We start from the raw sequence: 19693 nt of genomic DNA on the forward strand, positions 1-19693 counted from the left end.
CCGTGAGGTAAAACGAGGATTTCTGTCACTAACAATACTGACAGGCACTCCATGCAAACGTACAATCTCCTGAATGTACAATCGAGCCATACGATCGAAAGTGAAATCACGATTATACGGCAGAAAATGAGCAGACTTGGTGAGTCGATCCACCACTACCCAGATAGCATCGCTGTTCCTCGAAGATAATGGCAAGTGAGTAATGAAATCCATCGTAATATGCTCCCACTTCCATTCTGGAATAGGTAAGTTCAACAACAATCCTCCCGGTCGACGGTGCTCTGCCTTAACCTGCTGGCAAACTAGACACTTGGAGACAAACTGATACACGCTGCGCTTCATCCCTTTCCACCAAAACCGCATCCTCAAGTCTCTATACATCTTGTTGCTTCCTGGATGAACACTTAACTTGCTTCGATGCGCCTGAGACAATATCTCGTCCCTCAAAGTGTCATCCTCTGGTACTACAACCCGATTAGATAAGCACAGAAGACCATTGGACTGATAATGGAAATTGCTATCACCACCAACTAACCGAGCTAATCTCTGAGTCTTGAGATCAGACATCTGAGCTTCTCGAATCCGAGTGAACAAATTGGGCTCAGATAAAATGGTAGCAACACGAATGCTCTCCATACCTTTCCGATGCTTGAAGTTAAACCCCAACGAGCAACTATCCTGGATGGCACTAGTCATAGCACAAGTCTGAAGTGCAGAGGCTCTCACCTTGCGACTAAGCGCATCAGCTGTGAGATTCGCAGAACCTGGATGGTACTTGATCTCGCAATCATAATCCTTCAGCAAATCCATCCAACGACGTTGCCTCATGTTCAACTCAGCCTGAGTGAACAGATATTTCAGACTCTTATGATCAGTAAAGATTTCAAACTGAACACCGTACAAATAATGACGCCAAATCTTCAGCGCAAACACAATAGCTGCCAATTCCAAATCATGAGTGGGATACTTCTCCTCGTGAGATTTCAGCTGTCTGGAAGCATAAGCAATCACATGACCGTTTTGCGTCAACACACACCCTAAGCCTTGAGTGGAGGCATCGGTGTAAACACTGAAACCATCAGATCCTGACGGTAACGCCAAAACAGGTGCGGAAGTCAGAAGTCGACGAAGCTCTCTGAAACTATCTTCGCACTCGGATGACCACTCAAATGGAACATCCCTCCGAGTAAGTTGCGTCAATGGTCTGGCTATCTGAGAGAAATTCACGATGAAGCGACGATAATACCCTGCCAGACCTAGAAAACTACGGATCTCAGCCACCGTCGTCGGACGTGACCAATTCAGCACTGCTTCAATCTTGCTGGGATCCACAGAAACTCCTTCCTTGGAAATCACATGACCAAGGAATACCACACGATCAATCCAGAACTCGCACTTACTCAGCTTAGCATACAATTGCTTCTCGCGAAGAATCTGCAACACAATCCTCAAGTGTTGGGCATGCTCTTCCACACTGTGGGAATAGATCAAGATATCGTCAATGAAAACCACCACAAACTGATCCAGAAAATCTCGGAAGACTCGGTTCATCAGATCCATGAACACCGCTGGCGCATTCGTCAATCCGAATGGCATAACTAGAAACTCGTAATGCCCATAACGAGTACGAAATGCAGTCTTGGAAATATCATCATCTCTGACTCTCATCTGATGATAACCCGATCGCAAGTCGATCTTGGAGTAAACAGAAGTACCCTGAAGCTGATCGAACAAGTCATCAATACGGGGTAAAGGGTACTTGTTTTTGATCGTCACCCGATTCAGCTGGCGATAATCAATGCACAACCGCATCGATCCATCCTTCTTCTTGACAAACAAGACTGGAGCTCCCCAAGGCGAAACACTTGGGCGAATATAACCCTTATCAAGAAGATCCTGCAATTGCTGCTTCAGCTCTCTCATCTCTGACGGAGCAAGACGATAGGGGGCACGAGAAATCGGTGCAGTCCCTGGCATTAAATCTATGCCAAATTCCACCTCTCTAACCGGAGGAAAACCAGGAATCTCATCTGGGAAAACATCAGGAAATTCACAAACCACTGAAATATCCTCTAGACCAACACTACCTGTGGATGAATCAATCGCATAGATGAGGTAGCCTTCCCCGCCCGACTCTAAAGCACGACAGGCTTTCAGAGCAGATACCACTGGCATCGGAGGTCGCGCTCCCTCACCATAGAAAAACCAACTAGAGCTTTCAGTCGTACGAAACTGAACAAGCTTCTGGTAACAATCTACAGTAGCTCGGTAGGTAGTCAATAAGTCTATACCCAAGATACAATCAAAATCTTCCATCTCTAGGATCATAAGATTCGCAGTCAACTCGTTACCCTCAAAATCTAAGGGACAACCCATCACTAGACGCTTCGCTAACACCGAATGACCCATCGGAGTAGAAACAGAAAGAATGACGTCTAGAGAAACATAGGGTAACCTATGACGCTTAACAAATCGTGCAGAAATGAAGGAATGAGAGGCTCCTGTATCAATAAGAACAAAAGCAGGAATACCGCATAAATGAAAAGTACCTGCTATGACTCTCTCCGTCTCATCTGCAGCCTGATCCTGGTTCAGCGCAAAAACCTGACCTTGGGCACGAGGTCGAAGATTCGAACTACCCACTGCCTGACCCTGCCTCCTCTGCTGAACAGTCGTCTGAGATCCAGAACCGGATCCTGCTCCACCTCGCAACTGAGGACAATTCTTCTTAATATGCCCCATCTCTCCGCACTGATAACAAGCTCCTGCGGCTACTCGGCATTGCTCCGATGGATGGTTCTTCCCACAATGCGCACAAGACTCCTTCTTCTTACCAAAGCGGAAAACACCACTAGATCGAGATCCAGATCCAGAAGAAGATGAACCAGATTTCTTGAATGACTGAGATCGAGGCCTCAAAGTACTCGGAGGTCTAGAAGAAGAAAGAATAGCCCTACCACGCTGGAGACTGATCTCTGCCTGGCGACACCGGTTCACTAACCCATCATAAGAAGTAGGATTATCACAGACAGTGACTCGATCAAAGATCTCCTGATTAAGGCCCTGGAGGAAATGATCATACTTGGCCTCAGAACTGCCACTGATATGAGGAGCGAAGGGTAACAACTCAAAGAATTTCTGCTGATACTCATCAACAGACATACTCCCCTGCTAAAGGTTCAGGAGCTCAATCGTCTTGGCCTGGCGAAGGGCTGGAGGAAAGTACAGCTGCATGAAAGCTGCACGGAAAATCGGCCCAAGTCACCCTACCCTGCGACTGAACTATCGGCGCAGAAGTTGATCGCCACCACCTGCGAGCACGGCCCTCGAGAAGAAAACTAAGGGTCTCCATCTTCTGCTCATCGGTGCACTGGAATGCGCGGAAACAACTCTCCATGCGCTCTAACCAATCCTCCGCATCATCGGGAGTCTCACCGCCAACTAAAGGCTTAGGCCCCATCTGCATGAAACGATGCATATCGAAACGCCTAGGACCATCCCGACGATGACGATGCTCACGATGACGTCTATGATCGTCCTGGTCACCCCATCGACCTACACTCCCCTGACTACTCCCGTCATCAAAATGGTCAGCCATCGCTACAAGATAGAATAGGGAAAATGGTAAAATGGTCAACGGAAATCCCAAAACAGAATCTATATCCCAAAATCATACGCATGCTCTGATACCATAAATGTAGTGACCCGTTCCAGAATCACCTACTAATCAAAAACTAAGCATGCAATTAACCTAATTAATTATAATCAGAGATAACAGCGGAAATATGGCCAACAACAATAGTTATACAACCCAATCGAAATCGAAGTCTAGACTAACTCAAAATGAAATATCCAGTACAACCATATCGAATCAAATGGAAAACACTGAAAACTAAACCAACCAGCTACTCAACGTCCTCCTCCTGCTCCTCCTGAGCCATCCAACCTGAGGCCTGCCCCGTGGGAATGGGGTGTCCAAGAAATAAACAAAACCGAGGACGTGAGCGATAAGAACGCCCAGTACAAAAGTATGAGTATACAAACCTATATGAAATGCACATGCTATGATATGATACCAGGGTAGTCAAGAAACAGGAATCACAAAGGATCTCAAAATGCTCAGTCTAGAGGCGCCAAGTGGATAGTGCCGCGCGGTCCAACCTCTGGGTCACTGCATCCACTACAAGACAGACGTGGACCTAAAATGTCCCGGACCACCGAAGCCCTCCCGACCCGTCGGCCACTGTGTACTCTCGGTGTCCATGCGTCCACAAGACAGGGCTGAGCGGCCCCAAGATATAGCTTATCTCGAAAGAGATACAGCTCAACAGTAAAGGCTATCTCGAAGGAGATACGGCTCAACATGATATGCAATATGCATCATAACTCGTGACATAATAGCATGCATCATATGACATATAACAATGCAGCAAATACTCATGCAACACATATATGAATGTATACTCAACCAGGATATCTCGGATAGTACTTTCGTACCTCTATCACAGCAAGCCTAGCCTTACGCAACACCGCTAATCAGGTCTAGCACAAGCCTACGCATCAAAAGCATACTCAATCAATACTACCATGCTCGACTATCAAAACCAGTACTCCCTAGTACTACCAAAGGTTTAGGGTTTACCTTCGTCCGTCGACAGCCCTTTGATGTCGATTGCCTTGAAACTCAGGCGCCGCTACGCTACTACTCCTGGCAGCTCTTGGCTATCGCTCGACCAACAACTAACCCTAGAAACCTTCCAAATCCTCTCAACTATGAGGCAAAATCATGAATTGGCAAGTCACAAATGAGAAATCCGAGCACTATTTATAGGCCATGTTCGGATCCTCCGAACAACACTTCGGAACGTCCGAACGCTACGTGTCCATTGGCTCTTGACAGCTCATGATCGGATCCTCCGATCATACACTTCGGACCGTCCGAACATGCATGGAAAAATGACGTGTCGATCAACACTTGACACCTATGATCGGATTCACCGAACTACACTTCGGATCGTCCGAACTCTTTGGTGCTTCCGAACCCTCTTCGGTCCGTCCGATCATGACCATAGCCAAAATTACACCTTAAACCTTCTTAATCACCATTACTCCGTTAATTACCCAATTTGGAATTCGGGCTACTACATTTACTCTTCAGTTGGTAAGGTAAGTTTAATGCTCTTTTGTCCTTGAAAAGAGCTCACATATGTATCTATTTATATAACCTCATTGTACGTTGCACCACATACTTGTTCTCAAAATACTTTCTTGAACCAAACATGTCTGTCACATACAAAGGATTTTCAGACGAAAGTGTGACAAGCAAATTGAAAGTGGATGTGGTTATAAGCTCTGATGATGAAGAGTTATATTCAGAAGGTGAGAAATTTTGTTGCCAGAAGGAAGAAGGCCACGTTAGAAGGTCATTGTTCAACGTAAAGCCAGGGGAAAAAAAGCACACCGTACGCAGGCTGTTTCCAGATGGACACAACACTGAGATGATGCAAGTGGGCAGCAATGGGAAACGTAGAAGCCTCCCTCGAAATGTTCGAGCTACTAAGCGTGAACATACAGGTGCCAGGCGTTGCAAACGTCCTTATTTCCTTCCTGCCAAAGATGGGTACGTAATCCTCGAAAGCGGTGACGAATCAGTGGGCTGATTCGGCAAGATGATCGTCGTATTTCATTAGTAGGTTGCCTTTTTTGATCTTCCGATATGAATTAACCGGTGTATGCGGCCTTTTTTTTGTTTTTGGTAGGTCGTTACTTTTTCGTATGTGGTTTGCACTACAAATTCCGATGCGTGGAATGTGCAACTTTTGGTTTTGTATGTACTAGCATCATGTGGCAACCTATTGAATGGTTTAAGATTGTAGTTGTCAGTGTTTGTTCTTTTTATCGTACGTACCAGCATCATGTTTGTTCATGTTATCATGGGTTTTGTATGTACTAGCAGAACCAATGTTTATCTAATGTTTACTACGAGTACCATATTTTTGATCCTTGAAAAGAAATGGTTCGATCGATAAGGTTCAGTTGCCCATGCCGAGAGATTGTGAATGTAACCCAAGTCAAAAGGCTATGTCCAAAACACAGTCAAAACCGAACATAATTATTGAAAATAAATCGCTGTCACTACAATCTGGTGGATTTGTAATGCAATTCACAAAAGGGACGTGCAAATAGACCAAAAATTGTTGAGAAACAATAATCTTACACAAATCCTTACAGAGAGCACTAACCCATTCTTGCGAAGTTGAAAACAAAACATAAATATATAATATATTCGAGAAGCTAGTTATATTAACAGATTTGCATAACAGATTTGCATATTAACATATTTGCATAAACGTTATATTAACAAAACACAAATCCTTACACAACAAAAACTGCCAACGTTATATTAACAGATTTGCATAAACCCACACACCAACGATCTGTTCAAATTGCAAAAGATACAATAGAAGCTGCATACTAACACCTATTGGCTTCAACAGCAGGTCTCAGCAAAAGGAATGACCGAGGTAGACCCAAAACGATGTAGTGTCTTTGCCAAAAAAATTTTACTTCAAACTATATCACAACATAATCTATGGATTCAGTAGCCGTTTGCTTAAACTGAGCTTCCCGCCTTCATCAAGCCGCAAGAACAGACTTAATTTGTTGGGGTTCTCCACTAAGATCTCAGCAACACGCACCTTCTCATCGGAAGTTAGCTCTGACAGTGTTCCTAAAGTATCCAACACATTGTCCATAGCATCTCCAATTTTCGAGTCTGAGGACATCTCTTTAATCAGACTTGACATAGTCTCCTTTGTGATGGCAGCTAGATTATTGATTGCAGCAACTATCTGCTCGTCACCTTCATCTAACTGCTTGCGTTTTTTGGACTTGGCATTCGAAACAGAGGTTGGGTTTGTGCGTGGTGTATGAGTTACAGAAACTGACTCACCGTCTCCTTCCAATGGGCGGTAGAAGTCATCAAACCCAAATCCCATTTCAGTGGTTTCATTATCCGCCATATTTAACACATCGTTAACAGCAGCTGAAAAGGTCTCCACTCGATCTCCTGTTGCCCGATCATTGCCAAAGATCTCACACCAATCTCTATAGTGTGGCCATCGTTTGTAACGCAGAACACGAACGCTATTGTCCACCTGCGAGACAAAATTTCAGAATACAATTCTACGGTAAAAATGAAATTGTGATAACAATATATTAATGGTTACCTTGATTACAGCATCCCATGCCTCAGTACTAGCCTCAATCATATTTTCTGTGTCATTCCAACCCACACCACTCTTCGCAAGCATCGATGCTAAACAACCATAATGTTTCTTCCACACGTGGATTTTCGAAGTTATATGAGGATGGCCACGTAAATCAGAATCTTTGAATGCACTTTTAATGGCTGATTCCAATAAAGGTAAATAACCATTTCGAAATCCATTTTCAGATTTATAGCCTTTGCTAATTACGTCTTTCAATGCGAGAATTAGAACTTGTTCCTCTGGGGCTGTCCAACTACGCCTTAACTTATCTGTTTTACCTTTCGCTGTAATACTTGTGGATGTCGCTGCGCTATCCATTGCTAGCAGACTCTGTGCTATGGTCGCCTGTTACAAATGAAATCTAAAAGTAAGAATAATATATGGAACATTGATTTCTAACATCAGAAATGAGAAAACATATTTTCAACACAACATTTTCAAATTTAACACACCATCCAGTACATATTTCATAATAGAAAAATTTCTGAATTGTGCACACAAACATAAGTACTTGGTAAATAACAAAGGAAATAAAGTTCACAATCTAGGTACAATGACACATCACAGTTCACTCAGTTGTGGTACATCGACATTGCAAAGTTCTCTCTCCAACTATCCCATTCATCGGAAGAGTTAAAATCCTCAATATAGTCTGTATCATGATGTGGAGTTGGGCTAAATGTTTCCTCTTCAATATCGTCAACAACATTAGCGGGCATCTGAGAACGGATGAAGTTATGTAACAAAATACACGCCATAATTATTCTATTCTGAGTTTTCAATGGATAGAATGAAGGGCTTCGTAGGATGGCCCATCTTTGCTTAAGAAGACCGAATGCTCTTTCGATGACATTCCTAGCTTTGCTGTGTCGCCAATTGAAGAGTTCTTTATAATTCTGTGGAGCAGTAGTGCGATTGCCCCAAGCATCTCTATGGTATGGCACTCTTCTATATGGAGTCAAGAATCCTTGGACGTTTGCATATCCGTTGTCGCACAAATAGTAAGAGCCTACCATTAAAGCAATAGATCTTGTTAAAAATTTGTTATGCTTAAAGAATCATATCAACTTCATTGCATTAAAAGAGTACAGTTGAATGACATAAAAAAAATAAGCATTAGCTAGACCTCTGTCAACTTTTAGTCCGTCGGAACGTGTTAATGCATCACGAAGAACTCTGGCATCTGCGGCCGATCCTTTCCAGCCACAAAGAGCGTAAATGAAGTTCATATCTCGGTTGCACACTCCCAAAACATTAATTGCAATGGTTCCTTTTCTAGTTCGGTACTTTCCCTTATCAGAGATTGGTACATTAACATTTATATATGTTCCATCTAATGCACCAACACAACCCTGTACCATAAAGTAATAGACACTTGTGATTAATAATTTTTGGCCGTTGAATCAAACCTTAATCTGTAAAATAAACAGTTTAGTGAACAATAAATTATAAATTAAAAATCATTAATATCTTAATTACAAAAGCAAGATTTCACCTTGAACCATTTCCATGTATCGTCCGTGCAGCTGTCATCCACCGGAGAAGGTTTCACAAGCAGAATAGTATGCAATTTCAGGAGTGAGCCAAGAACTTCGTGGAAATGTGCACTGATTGTTTGACCACTTCGTACATAATCATGACCAATAATTCGATTTTTCTTATGATGCGCTAGGATAGACAGAAACATAGACACTTTCTCCTCAATCCTAACATATCTAGAATGCTCAAGCCCACCGACATAAGTTAGTAATTAACATAAGTGTGAAAATGTATTTCTATTCATCCTCAAATTAACGACACATTGTACATCTCCTTCTTCAATAATACTTCTTAAATGGTTCATTTGTGCAGTGAGTCGTGGTGTCATGCTGTACGAAGCGGAACCTGTACGGGCTGATCGCCTCCGTTTGCATAGTAATCTCTTGCGGTGTCGTATTAAAAGGCATAACATCAAGAAGTTACGTATCATCATTTGGTGCAGCAGCAGAAAGATTATAATGTTACGACGTCTACTGTCCATTTCGCACACTTTTACTTAGCAAATACAGAAACAAAGTTAGACATACGGCAAGCGATTAAATTCAGTGCAGCTCAAATGGAGAAATACATGCTGAAATTTGGCAAACGAATTTACTGAGATTAAATGGATGTGAGAAAACCAATTAATTTCTGAGACGACACCAGCTAACACATATGAGTACGAGTTTGGAATTTTTTGAAAAAGAACAATGTAAAGCTTCTCGGACAAATTACCACAAAAATCTCAGAGCATGGTAAAAGAAGCTATAGTCCGCTTGCGTATACATTTTGGCTTTACAATTCAGGGAACGATGCAGAAAACTATGGGCCAGAAAATTAAAATCGAAAGCACAACAAATAATTCAAACGTTATGAGGCTTTTAACCAACAAAGGAACAAATTTGAATGAAAAAGAAAGGGTTTTTTTCTTTTACCTCCGAAGATCCTTCTGGTAAAGCAGATCGGAAGAGAGATTATAGTGTTTGGTTTGCTTCGTCTAATTGCGAAAACATTTCTTCAATCGCCCGTCGCCTCCATCGTGTCTGTAGTGAGGAGTGATTTAGGTTAGGCAAATGTTCAATTCTCATATTACTACGTGTCTTCAAAGGGGTAATTTCGTCATATAAAAGTAGGAAAGCAGATTACTGTAGTTGGACTAAATTATTCCTTCCAAATGTACGTTGATTAATTCTCCTACAACAACAGTACATAGAGTCAAGCATGTAGTCAATCCATCTTGGAAAAAACTAACCAAACATTGTACAACTAAACAATCCAACTCTAATCATACCTACCAAACTAACCCTTAGTGTGAACCTAATCACACATGGAATCTTCTTTGCTGGTTGAAATTTGACTACTGATATTTCTAATTTATTTGTTTAAGAGTTCAAAAATTATCGTGATACCATTGAAATCTTGTCGTCAATTTTAAATATTTGTTCATCGATCAATTTAGACAAAAATTTAAAATCCATGATTGGATTTTGGTTGCATCAAAATGACTTGACAATCTTTCTCAAAAACATAACAAATGATTTAATAATCACAATTCAATTTAAGACAATCCCTTGGATATGCATTAATAGCACAACAAGCTTCTATATTGTTTGCGGAGACGAATGCGTGCATTCTATTAAACTTTCATTTTCAAATATAACACCAAATGTAATGGTTAGTTTTCAAAGAATCGACCGCAAATAATTAGAGTAAAAACTTCACATTATACAAGGCAAAATATTACAATTCTCAACTCATGTCACAAACACTGATATACACTTGAACCCAAGTCTCTTGAGAGATTATTGAACGAGTCACCAAATTTATCGAGTAGTAAACATGTCTCAGGCAGCTTTGACGTGCAAGGGCTTCTTATAGTATTGCAGTAAAAGAGATGAACAAACCACACTTACTGATGAAGCGGCCATGCAAGCACCAGCAAGCCATGGGGGCAGACGAATTCCAGTGAACGGGTATAAAATTCCAGCAGCAATAGGCATTCCAAGGATGTTGTATCCAAGTGCCCATACATAATTGATTTGGATCCGGGACATTGTCTTTCGCGAGAGATCAATGGCGGTAACAACGTCCTCTAAGTTGCTCTTCATTAGCACGACATCAGCAGCTTCTATTGCTACATCAGTACCTGCTCCAATTGCCATGCCAACATCAGCTGCGGCTAAGGCAGGTGAGTCATTTATCCCATCTCCTACCATTGCCACAGTAACACCTCTCAACTGTATCATATTAGGCTAGATAAATTAACAGGAACGTGGCAGACATCAAAGCAGAAGATATATATACATATATATATATATATATATATATATATATATATATATATGTATATATATATATAAAATATCCTGGCATGTGTTTATATCTAGATATATTTAGTTTGCCGCTTTTGCTATTCGTATTTCACCACATAAGCTAATGATACAGCAGTACACACAACCTTAAGTTCTACATATGATTCACGTGAAAAAAATGAAGGAAGAAAGCATAATTGCTTGCATCAATCAGCTTTGTTGCCAGGATAATTTGTACATTTATGCGGTGCAACAAGAATAGGTTGGTTCAATCAATTCAATCATATTAGCATATGATTATTTAAACACATATATTAAGTCAAATTGGGCAACTGTCAAGAAAATGTAACTCACTGGTGATATGAGGATAGAAGTTGAGCAATGGAAGCTGCATAAATTAATGTTACCTGCAACTCCTTTATTTTATCAGCTTTCCCAAGTGGATCTGTCTCAGCAAACACGTTCTGAATGCCCACCTCAAGGGCTATTGCATTTGCTGTTGCCCAGTTATCGCCTGTAACCATGACACTTGAGATACTCATTGAGTGAAGATAAGATATGACAACAGCTGCCTCTGGCTTCACTGGGTCAGTTACTGCATAAGCTCCCGCAGCTCTTCCATCAATGGCGACAAGCACACAAGTACGAGCCAGTTGCTCGTTCTCAGAAATGTATTTATTGACCTCAGAGGTCAGTGTTACATTGAAAAGGTGCATAAGCCTCTTGTTTCCAACCAATATTGTTCTCTCTCCATTTTTTACGCTCACTCCAGCACCAGGATGCACCTCAAAGCCTTTCGCCTCAATAATATGTTCATTCAGGTGCCCAAACTTCTGAGATAGTTTTTTAGCATGATCCACAACTGCTTTGGCCAATGGGTGCTCACTATTTGCCTGAAAGAGATGGGAATATACAAGTCAGAATTTGCTATATCTGACATATTTGAAAGCACGTAGTCAGCAGAGAGAAATTTTGAAATAATCCTCTAAACTTATATTCTTAACTATATCATGCATTCCAACCAAATGAACAGATGTTGCTTGTACTGCAATAGTGCAATCAGTTTGCACTAATAATATATTTTGATCATGGAAAATTGCAATTATTATATGTGCCCTAGCCCGTAGCTTAGTTTGAATACAATTTGTATGTCAAACTCCAAAACAACCAGTCAACCACACAGACGTACATAGGGAACGTAATTCACCTCTGCAGCAATAGTCACATCGCAAAAATCTTCCAATGAAATTTCAGAGAAGAGCACCGAACTAACTACTGCTGGTTTTCCAACTGTTAGTGTTCCAGTTTTGTCAAAAACAACAGTTTTCACCTGAAAGATGGAAGTTAAAATATATTGTAACAGACTGATTCCAAGGTGATGAGTTCATTCAACAAAACAATATGGCAGTAAATGTGATTCCTGGTGAGATTTACACGCATAGTCATTGAATAATGTGTTTCTTTTCCGTGCTTGCAAAAATTTGAAGCAGATAAAGTCGAAAATATTTCTCATATACTTGATATTGATACCATATACACCTCATCTTGGGTTCTCACGTGGCAAGGTGCAGTGGTCAAGATGGGGCAGTGACACAAAGTAGAGATGCTAATATGAAAAACATGAATCAATAAAGGATGTAACTTTTGGAGACAGCAAGTAATAATCTTTTAAAAATTTAAGTGAACAGAAAGATAACTATTTCGCAGAACCAATGGCAGCAAATACTATCAAGAAAAGTCAATTGATCCATAAGACCAAGGGAATCAACAGTACACCTTGTTACGTCCACCGATTTAGGTAAAGTGAAAAGAAAGACAATGTTTTATATTCCTTATTTTTAATTAAGAAATACCCAATAGGTGTTGTGGAACTGTTCAACATGATTATACATAGATCATGAAAGATAGCGATTCTCAAGTGTGATGAATATGTGAAATAGGCTGGTCCAAAAATTAGTTGACATTGTACCTTGTGTGCATTTTCAAGGGCATTACCACCTTTAATTAGCACACCCTGCGAAGCACCCTTTCCAGTGGCAACCATAACAGCAGTAGGAGTTGCTAATCCTAGGGCACAAGGGCATGCAACCACCAACACAGAAATACCAAATTGCAGAGCAAATTCAAAAGCATCCATAGCAGTGGGTATCCAAATTCTAGGATAAATCCCAATTTCTCCAGGGATAAACCATCCCAGCCACGTCACAAAAGCTGCTAGAACAACCTAGTGTGGAGAAATAATATCAAGGTTATTTGATATCATATGGGATCATGTTGGAATTTTGGAACTTTCACGCAGCGCTACTACCCTGAATAAGCATCTATGAGTTCACATGATATATTAACCAGTAACCAAGACCAAAACTACGTTGACACACATTTGTATTCAACAATATTCTTTATTTCAGGGGAAAAAGTCAAAATTTTGCTTTCTATCTACCACGGTAATTAAAAGATCATGTTGTGATAAAAACAAAATGTGAAACCAGCTCTTGGTATTGATTAACTGTAGTGAAATAGGTAACAATGGCACAATCAAGTCTTCATCTAATAGAACTCCACCATGGTAGAATGACGATACCACTTAAATGTACAATCACTTTCACTCCACATAAGGGTACGAGTTTGTTCTTCATATGCTTATTAAGACAGGTATAAAAAAACATGCTATGCCAATACATCGTTGGTATGAAAGTAAATTTTTAAATTGTACTTAATTTCTATTGGAGAATATATTTGTTAAAAATAAATTTATTTTGTGTTATGGGCTGTTAGCTTTAGGCTTGATATTTGTAAGCCCATGAATTTTCTGTTTGTACAGTATGTCTCTTCCATGGAGAGGACAACCCTATTCTAAATATCCTCTCATTTCTTCATCTCACACATAATAAAAACAAAAAACTGGTATTGTGTGAAACTAGACAGTCGTGTAAATGAGAAGAAAACACTAGGAGTCAAAAGGTTCCTATTACTATAAAGCATAAAAAGCTATCAATCAAAACTCCACATTGTTCATTCAACAAAAAAATTTACAAGTTTGCTTGGCAAACACATCTAATAGAAAAACTTATAAGAACAGCGAACGAAACTTACAGTAGGAACAAAAAACTTTGAAATTTGGTCAGCCAACTTCTGAACAGGTGCTTTGGCAAGCTGAGCAGCTTCAACCAGTTGGACTATCTGTGAAAGCGCTGTGTCTGAACCGATATGAGTTGCCTGGATAATTACACACCCATTTTCATTCACTGTCCCACCAATCACCTGTAAATGAACTATTACGCATTAAAACACAGAGGTTAAATTTCTATCAATTGAGGAGAAGCAGGTAGCTGTCACAACAATCACAACTTAGATAAAGTGCAGGGAAACACAGAGTTAAGCATGAACTGTTTTATCGAACCTTATCACCTGGCTTTTTAGCAACTGGCACAGCTTCTCCTGTAATCATGCTTTCATTTACGTGACTTTGACCGTCAATAACAAGACCATCAACAGGAACTTTCGCCCCAGGAACAATTTTGAGCATGTCATTCTTTTGTATAAGTTGCGTGTTCATTTCAATTTCTGAGATAACAATTCCATCAGCATCCAAAGTTACAAGATAAGCTGTGTCAGGAGATAGATCTGTTAGCTTAGCTAAAGCATCTGACATCTTCCCCTTTGCCATAACTTCCAAGTATTTCCCCAGAAGAATGAAAGATATCAACATGGAACTAGTCTCGAAAAAATCATTTCCCTCAAATGAAGCTGATGTCAAGGCTTTTATCATAATGTATATTGAATAGAAGTAAGCAGCATTAGTACCCAAAGCAACCAATACGTCCATATTTGCAGATTTACGTTTCAGAGCATGATATGATCCGGTATAGAACCTGGCAAAAGTGAATTAGGCATGTATTGCAGTTTCTAGGACAATCCCGGGCACTGACAGCCACAATAATGCAAAACTTGGCAAACAAGTTTTTAAGAGAACAATTAAACAAATACCTTTTGCCAATGATGAACTGTACTGGAGTGCAAAGTATCCATCTTAAAATCATTCCAATATCAAGCATATTAATGACCTTGTACTGAAGCCAATTTCCATATGGAGGAAGCATTGGGAGTACCATAGAGAAAACAAACACCGGAACGGAAAATAGACAACTCCATAAAAATTGATTTCTATATGTCAGGATTTCATGCTGTCTCTCCGTCTCTTTTCCCCTTGATGGGGTATACAATGTTGCATGGTAAGTCTTAAGTCCATGGCCAGCTTCTTGAATGCACTGTACTAGAGATCGTGGACCAACTATGTTTGGTTCATAACTTATAGTTGCTTTATGCTCTTCCATATCTATTTCAACATTATTTACGCCTACCAAAGACTCCAGTGAGCTTTGAATGATAGTAAAATCATCTGAAGTTGTGATTCCTTCTAGTTTCAAATACAATTTATTCGAGTCACTACCAGAGCTTATGAGATTGCATACAAAGCCGGCATCCTCTACTGCTTCAATGATTCGATCAGTGTTTGTTACATTTGGATCAAAATGGATTTTTGCTTCTCCAATAGCTAAACCAACCACTGCTTTTTTTACTCCATCCAACATCAGCAAAGCACGTTCTGTAGACTCTGAACAGCTCGTGCATGCCATTCCCTTGATTCCCAGCCGGCAGATGGCGATTTCTTGATATGGAAACTCCTCAACTTCAAAACCTGTGTCTTCCACTGCTTCTTTAATCTCTTTTGCCTGAAAGATAATATCATTAAAGCAAATAGATATTGGTTGTTCCAATTGAGCATCGTATTTGATAATTTTTCATTAACTAAAAAGCTTCACAGTTTGTCATTAAAAATCACGAGAATAGGAAAATATAAAGCAGCTTCGATGTATCATCATAATGCAAAGCATAATGATGCTAAACCCCAAAATGCTCCAGATGCCCCCAGCCCAAGATACCACGGACAACAGATTGATCTACTTTTTGGTTAGAAAAAGGGCTCTAAGACGAATATATATGGATGTGCATACCGGCAGTTGATTGCTAATCATAAATCAAACCAAAAATTGTCACACGTTTAACTATTATGGATAAGGAATTTTAATTTGACTCACGCTGACCGTATCTGGCAAGTACTTTACCACAGCTTGACCTTGAAGCACAGACACTGCCACATTTTCCACACCATCCAGCCTTTCAACTGCTGTTTCTATTGACGCGACACAAGAGGAGCATGTCACACCCCTTACTCTGAAGACAACAGTCCTAAGTCTTTTATCAATGTTCTTGTTAGGGGATACAACGGTGATAGCCAAATCATTGGTATGTCGTAGTAGTGATGACTTCAAGTCATACCCATCTTTTTCCATATTTTTGCCTCTGGAAATTTAGTATCAACAACCTACATTACGTCAGAAGACAAGATATTTTACAACATATGGTCAAACTGAGTTTCTTTGTGCTTGTGGTCTTGAAAATTCAAATCAAACAAAAGACAAACTTCTCCTCTGCAGAAATCAATGACAGTTTCTCGGACCCTTGACAAGTGATAGGATACTATAATCCTGCATTAGTATAAGTGTCATTGGAAAATTGCCTTGGAAACATAATAACAATCACAACGAATTGAAAACAATTGGAGAAGCGGTTTTACCTCCGCTGGACTCGCCGGGGGATGCGGGACCGGAAATGAAAAATGGAGAAGAGGACGGCTGACTTGCCCTATTCCAGTGAGTAATTTATTTTGGGAAATTTAAACTGGGCCCTCATATTTTTCCATAATTTTAGCAATGTCCCCAATATTTTGTATGTCAAAAATTAAATTTTTTATTCAAAGAAAAATTAAATTTACATATGTTCAAAGAAACTTCACAGATTTTTAGTATATACAAAAAATATAAAACAACAACAAAATTTAATATTATGTATATTTTATACCAAGTGACAGTGTGATTGTTGAAACTCGAGTTTAATAAATTGAAAAATATATCACTTTAAATTGTGAGTAAGTTAACCAATTTTTTTTTTAAAAAAAATCTTTATTTATAAAATATTAATTATTTCATCTTTAAAAGAAATTAACTTTTTTGTTTTAAACAAATTTATTTATTTAAATATGTATTGGTTTAGTTTTCGAAAAAATGTATATGTGTATTCATCAACTTGTTTTTTAATTTATTTTAATATAAGTCAAAAACTTGTGTGAGAAGGTCTTACGGGTCGTATTTTATTAGACAGATATCTTATCATCCATGAAAAAATATTATTTTTTATTCTAAGAATATTACTTTTTATTGTGAATATCAATAGGGTTGATCCGTCTCACAGATAAAAATTCATGAGAAGAGACGGTACACTTAATAATAATAGTAATATTAATAATAAAATAATGAGATAATAAGCTATTCCTGAAAAAAAAAATTATCGACCAGTACCCCTAATTTCAGGTCTAAATTATCCAACAGAATACAAAAAATTTAAGATAGCAAAACAGCTGCACACACCAAGGATTTCAGCTTCACAAAAAATCCACGCATATTACTTTACATACAAGCAATAATCACCACTCAGCTCATGCAAGAAACTAGAAGCTACCCTTTAAATTTTTTCAACAACCCATCAGTTTCATTTGTATGACCCAAAAATAAGTATGAATTTACAGACATAACAGACAACCGCATACATATTCTTGCGCACTAAAAGGACCCAATCCAATATAGTTAACAAATAGCTATGGCCTTTCCTTGCTTCTAAATAAAGGAAATAGTGTGCTTAGAGTTTAACCAGATGAATATGCCGACCTATAGAAATGAAAAAGATAAGCAGAATAAATTTTAAAAAGTAATACAATAGGGAATGGGTCTCATAAAATATCTGCGCGCCTAATAACAAATGGATTATCTGTACCTCAAGAATAATGGACAGAAAGAGGTGCCTGCACGTGATTATTTATTTCCCCTTCATTCGTCCAATAAAAAGGTAATCAAGACTTTCCCCACACAACAAATTGAGGCAATAGATTCGAACGACAAAGAGAAACTGAAAAATTATGCGAAACAAAATCAAAGATTAGGGTATTCGGGAAACGGTTAAGTCGAGAGTGGAAAAGTGGGGATTCTGGTTCGCTATGGAGATTTTGAAGTTTAAAGTGGAGTCCTGCGTCGGCGAGGCCGGCTCATGGTTGTGTTGTGGGTCCATTGTAATGGACCACACGCTTTAAGAAAAACTCGATATACAAAACCAAAATCTATTAATTAATTAATTATTAATATAAATTGATCTAATTTATTTATTTAAGTAATAATGAGGAGTGGCGGGAAGGACAGTGAATCAAGGTGGTAAACAAATCAAATTGATTTGAATAAGGTTAAAAATTTAAGGTTCGTATTTATTTGAGTTGAAGCTCGATTCGAAACTTGAAAATTTAAAATTTTTTGTTTGAGTTCAGTTCGAATCAGGGCTCGTATTCGAGTTCGGTTTGAAAAGTTCGAATATTTTCACGAGCTATTCGATCTATTTCTAGAAAATAAATATTCGAAAAGCTCAAAATCTTTTTATTAATATATATTTATTTTATACTAATAAATAGTAGGTCTCTTGTGAGACGGTTTCATGAATTTTTATATTTGAGACATGTCAACCCTATCAATATTCATAATAAAAAAATACTCTTAGCATAAAAAATAATAATTTTTCATTGATGACCCAGATAAAATATCCGTCTCACAAAATACGACCTGTGAGACGGTCTCACACAAGTTTTTGAGAATAAGAAAATATCAATACTTGTGAATTATTGAAATATATAATTTAGACTTGAAAAGTTCGAACATGTTAAGTTTGTCTCGAATACGAATCATATATTTTTGAATTAGCTCGAAAAAACTCGTGAACCGTTTTGGTTGTTTTACATCTTTAAAAAGGAATTTTTTTATTTCAATGTTGGGATGAGGTTTTTTTTTTTACATGGGTTTCAATTTGAATGGATTATATCACCTCATCCAAGTAGTGATAGCTGGTGGAATGACTTTAAAATAACCCAGAGTAGACGTTAGATTATGGGGAAGTTGTCGGAAAAGTATAAATAAATCGTGAAGTGGGAAAGAGAAGTTGAAGTAATTGATTGATTTTCATGAGATAATGGAACACAATCTATGGGGATAATAATTCTCAATTTGGTATTCAATATTTTAGACAATTCTTAATCAAGTGTTTTTGTAATATCCTGAAATAGTCCCTTTTGTTTTAGACATCTGACTCAATTTGGTGTGAATTCCCTTTTTACTCTTCAGTTATTTTTTATTTACTTTTTTAAATTTTTTATAATCTAATCTGGTTTCCATAAACTAAATTAAACCTTGTACATTTTGACCAAAATGTCGTCGAGTAGTGTCTGTTGGATTTTATAGTCTGCTCCTCACAAACTAACCATAACATCACACCAATAGTTTATGTAACATATTTATTTGAAAACACCTCACACAGCCTTGTTTCATTTTTTTAACTCAAGGCCCAGAGTAATAGATTTATTGAAATAAGCATAACATGAGATGACAAAATCTTGGTAATTTTATTCCGACATATATATTATTACATTCGTAACTTTTT

General features: G+C 38.7%; 4 protein-coding genes across 13 annotated transcripts in view; all 4 read right to left on the reverse strand.

Moving 5' to 3' along the window:
* The window catches only part of LOC140830608 (ADP,ATP carrier protein, mitochondrial-like), a 30613-nt gene extending 13819 nt beyond the window's left edge, over positions 1-16794 (reverse strand). Inside the window, exon 1 of the mRNA XM_073194022.1 lies at positions 16740-16794. The gene's annotated coding sequence lies outside the window, so the exon portion shown is untranslated. The remainder of the gene's footprint in view (positions 1-16739) is intronic.
* On the reverse strand, positions 6427-10068 carry LOC140812369 (uncharacterized). 4 transcript variants are annotated; one of them, XM_073170622.1, is made up of 5 exons: positions 9936-9991; positions 8767-9832; positions 8398-8623; positions 7230-8280; positions 6427-7157 (listed from the first exon to the last, which is right to left on the reverse strand). In XM_073170622.1, exons 4-5 carry the CDS (start codon positions 7587-7589, stop codon positions 6591-6593), a joined length of 927 nt encoding a protein of 308 aa, XP_073026723.1. In that variant the 5' UTR covers positions 7590-8280; positions 8398-8623; positions 8767-9832; positions 9936-9991; the 3' UTR covers positions 6427-6590. The 4 variants fall into 4 exon arrangements, with proteins under 4 accessions (XP_073026723.1, XP_073026719.1, XP_073026737.1 ...); XM_073170618.1 differs by having other exon boundaries at positions 8767-10068; XM_073170636.1 differs by lacking the exon at positions 8398-8623 and having other exon boundaries at positions 7230-7616; positions 9725-9832.
* LOC140807917 (uncharacterized) lies at positions 7844-8632 on the reverse strand. The gene is made up of 2 exons (XM_073164876.1): positions 8398-8632; positions 7844-8280 (listed from the first exon to the last, which is right to left on the reverse strand). Exons 1-2 carry the CDS (start codon positions 8630-8632, stop codon positions 7844-7846), a joined length of 672 nt encoding a protein of 223 aa, XP_073020977.1.
* On the reverse strand, positions 10456-18225 carry LOC140830570 (copper-transporting ATPase HMA4-like). Of its 7 annotated transcripts, none has more exons than XM_073193979.1 (10): positions 16740-16807; positions 16587-16650; positions 16201-16465; positions 15089-15834; positions 14502-14973; positions 14195-14362; positions 13071-13325; positions 12309-12431; positions 11509-11994; positions 10457-11026 (listed from the first exon to the last, which is right to left on the reverse strand). In XM_073193979.1, the coding sequence occupies exons 3-10, from the start codon at positions 16453-16455 to the stop codon at positions 10634-10636; spliced, it is 2898 nt and encodes a 965-aa protein (XP_073050080.1). In that variant the 5' UTR covers positions 16456-16465; positions 16587-16650; positions 16740-16807; the 3' UTR covers positions 10457-10633. The 7 variants fall into 7 exon arrangements, with proteins under 7 accessions (XP_073050089.1, XP_073050080.1, XP_073050063.1 ...); XM_073193962.1 differs by having other exon boundaries at positions 16201-16487; XM_073193971.1 differs by lacking the exons at positions 16587-16650; positions 16740-16807 and adding an exon at positions 17993-18225.
* Positions 18226-19693: the final 1468 nt, after the last annotated feature.

Source organism: Primulina eburnea, chromosome 1, assembly GCF_022965805.1.
Source record: "Primulina eburnea isolate SZY01 chromosome 1, ASM2296580v1, whole genome shotgun sequence".
NCBI lineage: Eukaryota > Viridiplantae > Streptophyta > Magnoliopsida > Lamiales > Gesneriaceae > Primulina > Primulina eburnea.

What these genes read in the sequence shown, in the direction of transcription:
- LOC140830570 (XM_073193971.1), bottom strand. Translation starts at nt 16,455, where the DNA reads ATGGAAAAAGATGGGTATGACTTGAAGTCATCACTACTACGACATACC. An exon ending in CAGTTCATCATTGGCAAAAG is followed by an intron (nt 14,974 to 15,088) that starts GTATTTGTTTAA and finishes CACTTTTGCCAG; the next exon opens with GTTCTATACCGGATCATATC. An exon ending in CAAAGTTTTTTGTTCCTACT is followed by an intron (nt 13,326 to 14,194) that starts GTAAGTTTCGTT and finishes TCTCCACACTAG; the next exon opens with GTTGTTCTAGCAGCTTTTGT.
- LOC140812369 (XM_073170629.1), bottom strand. Translation starts at nt 7,589, where the DNA reads ATGGATAGCGCAGCGACATCCACAAGTATTACAGCGAAAGGTAAAACA. An exon ending in CATGGGATGCTGTAATCAAG is followed by an intron (nt 7,158 to 7,229) that starts GTAACCATTAAT and finishes TTTGTCTCGCAG; the next exon opens with GTGGACAATAGCGTTCGTGT.
- LOC140807917 (XM_073164876.1), bottom strand. Translation starts at nt 8,632, where the DNA reads ATGGTACAGGGTTGTGTTGGTGCATTAGATGGAACATATATAAATGTT. An exon ending in CGGACTAAAAGTTGACAGAG is followed by an intron (nt 8,281 to 8,397) that starts GTCTAGCTAATG and finishes CTTTAATGGTAG; the next exon opens with GCTCTTACTATTTGTGCGAC.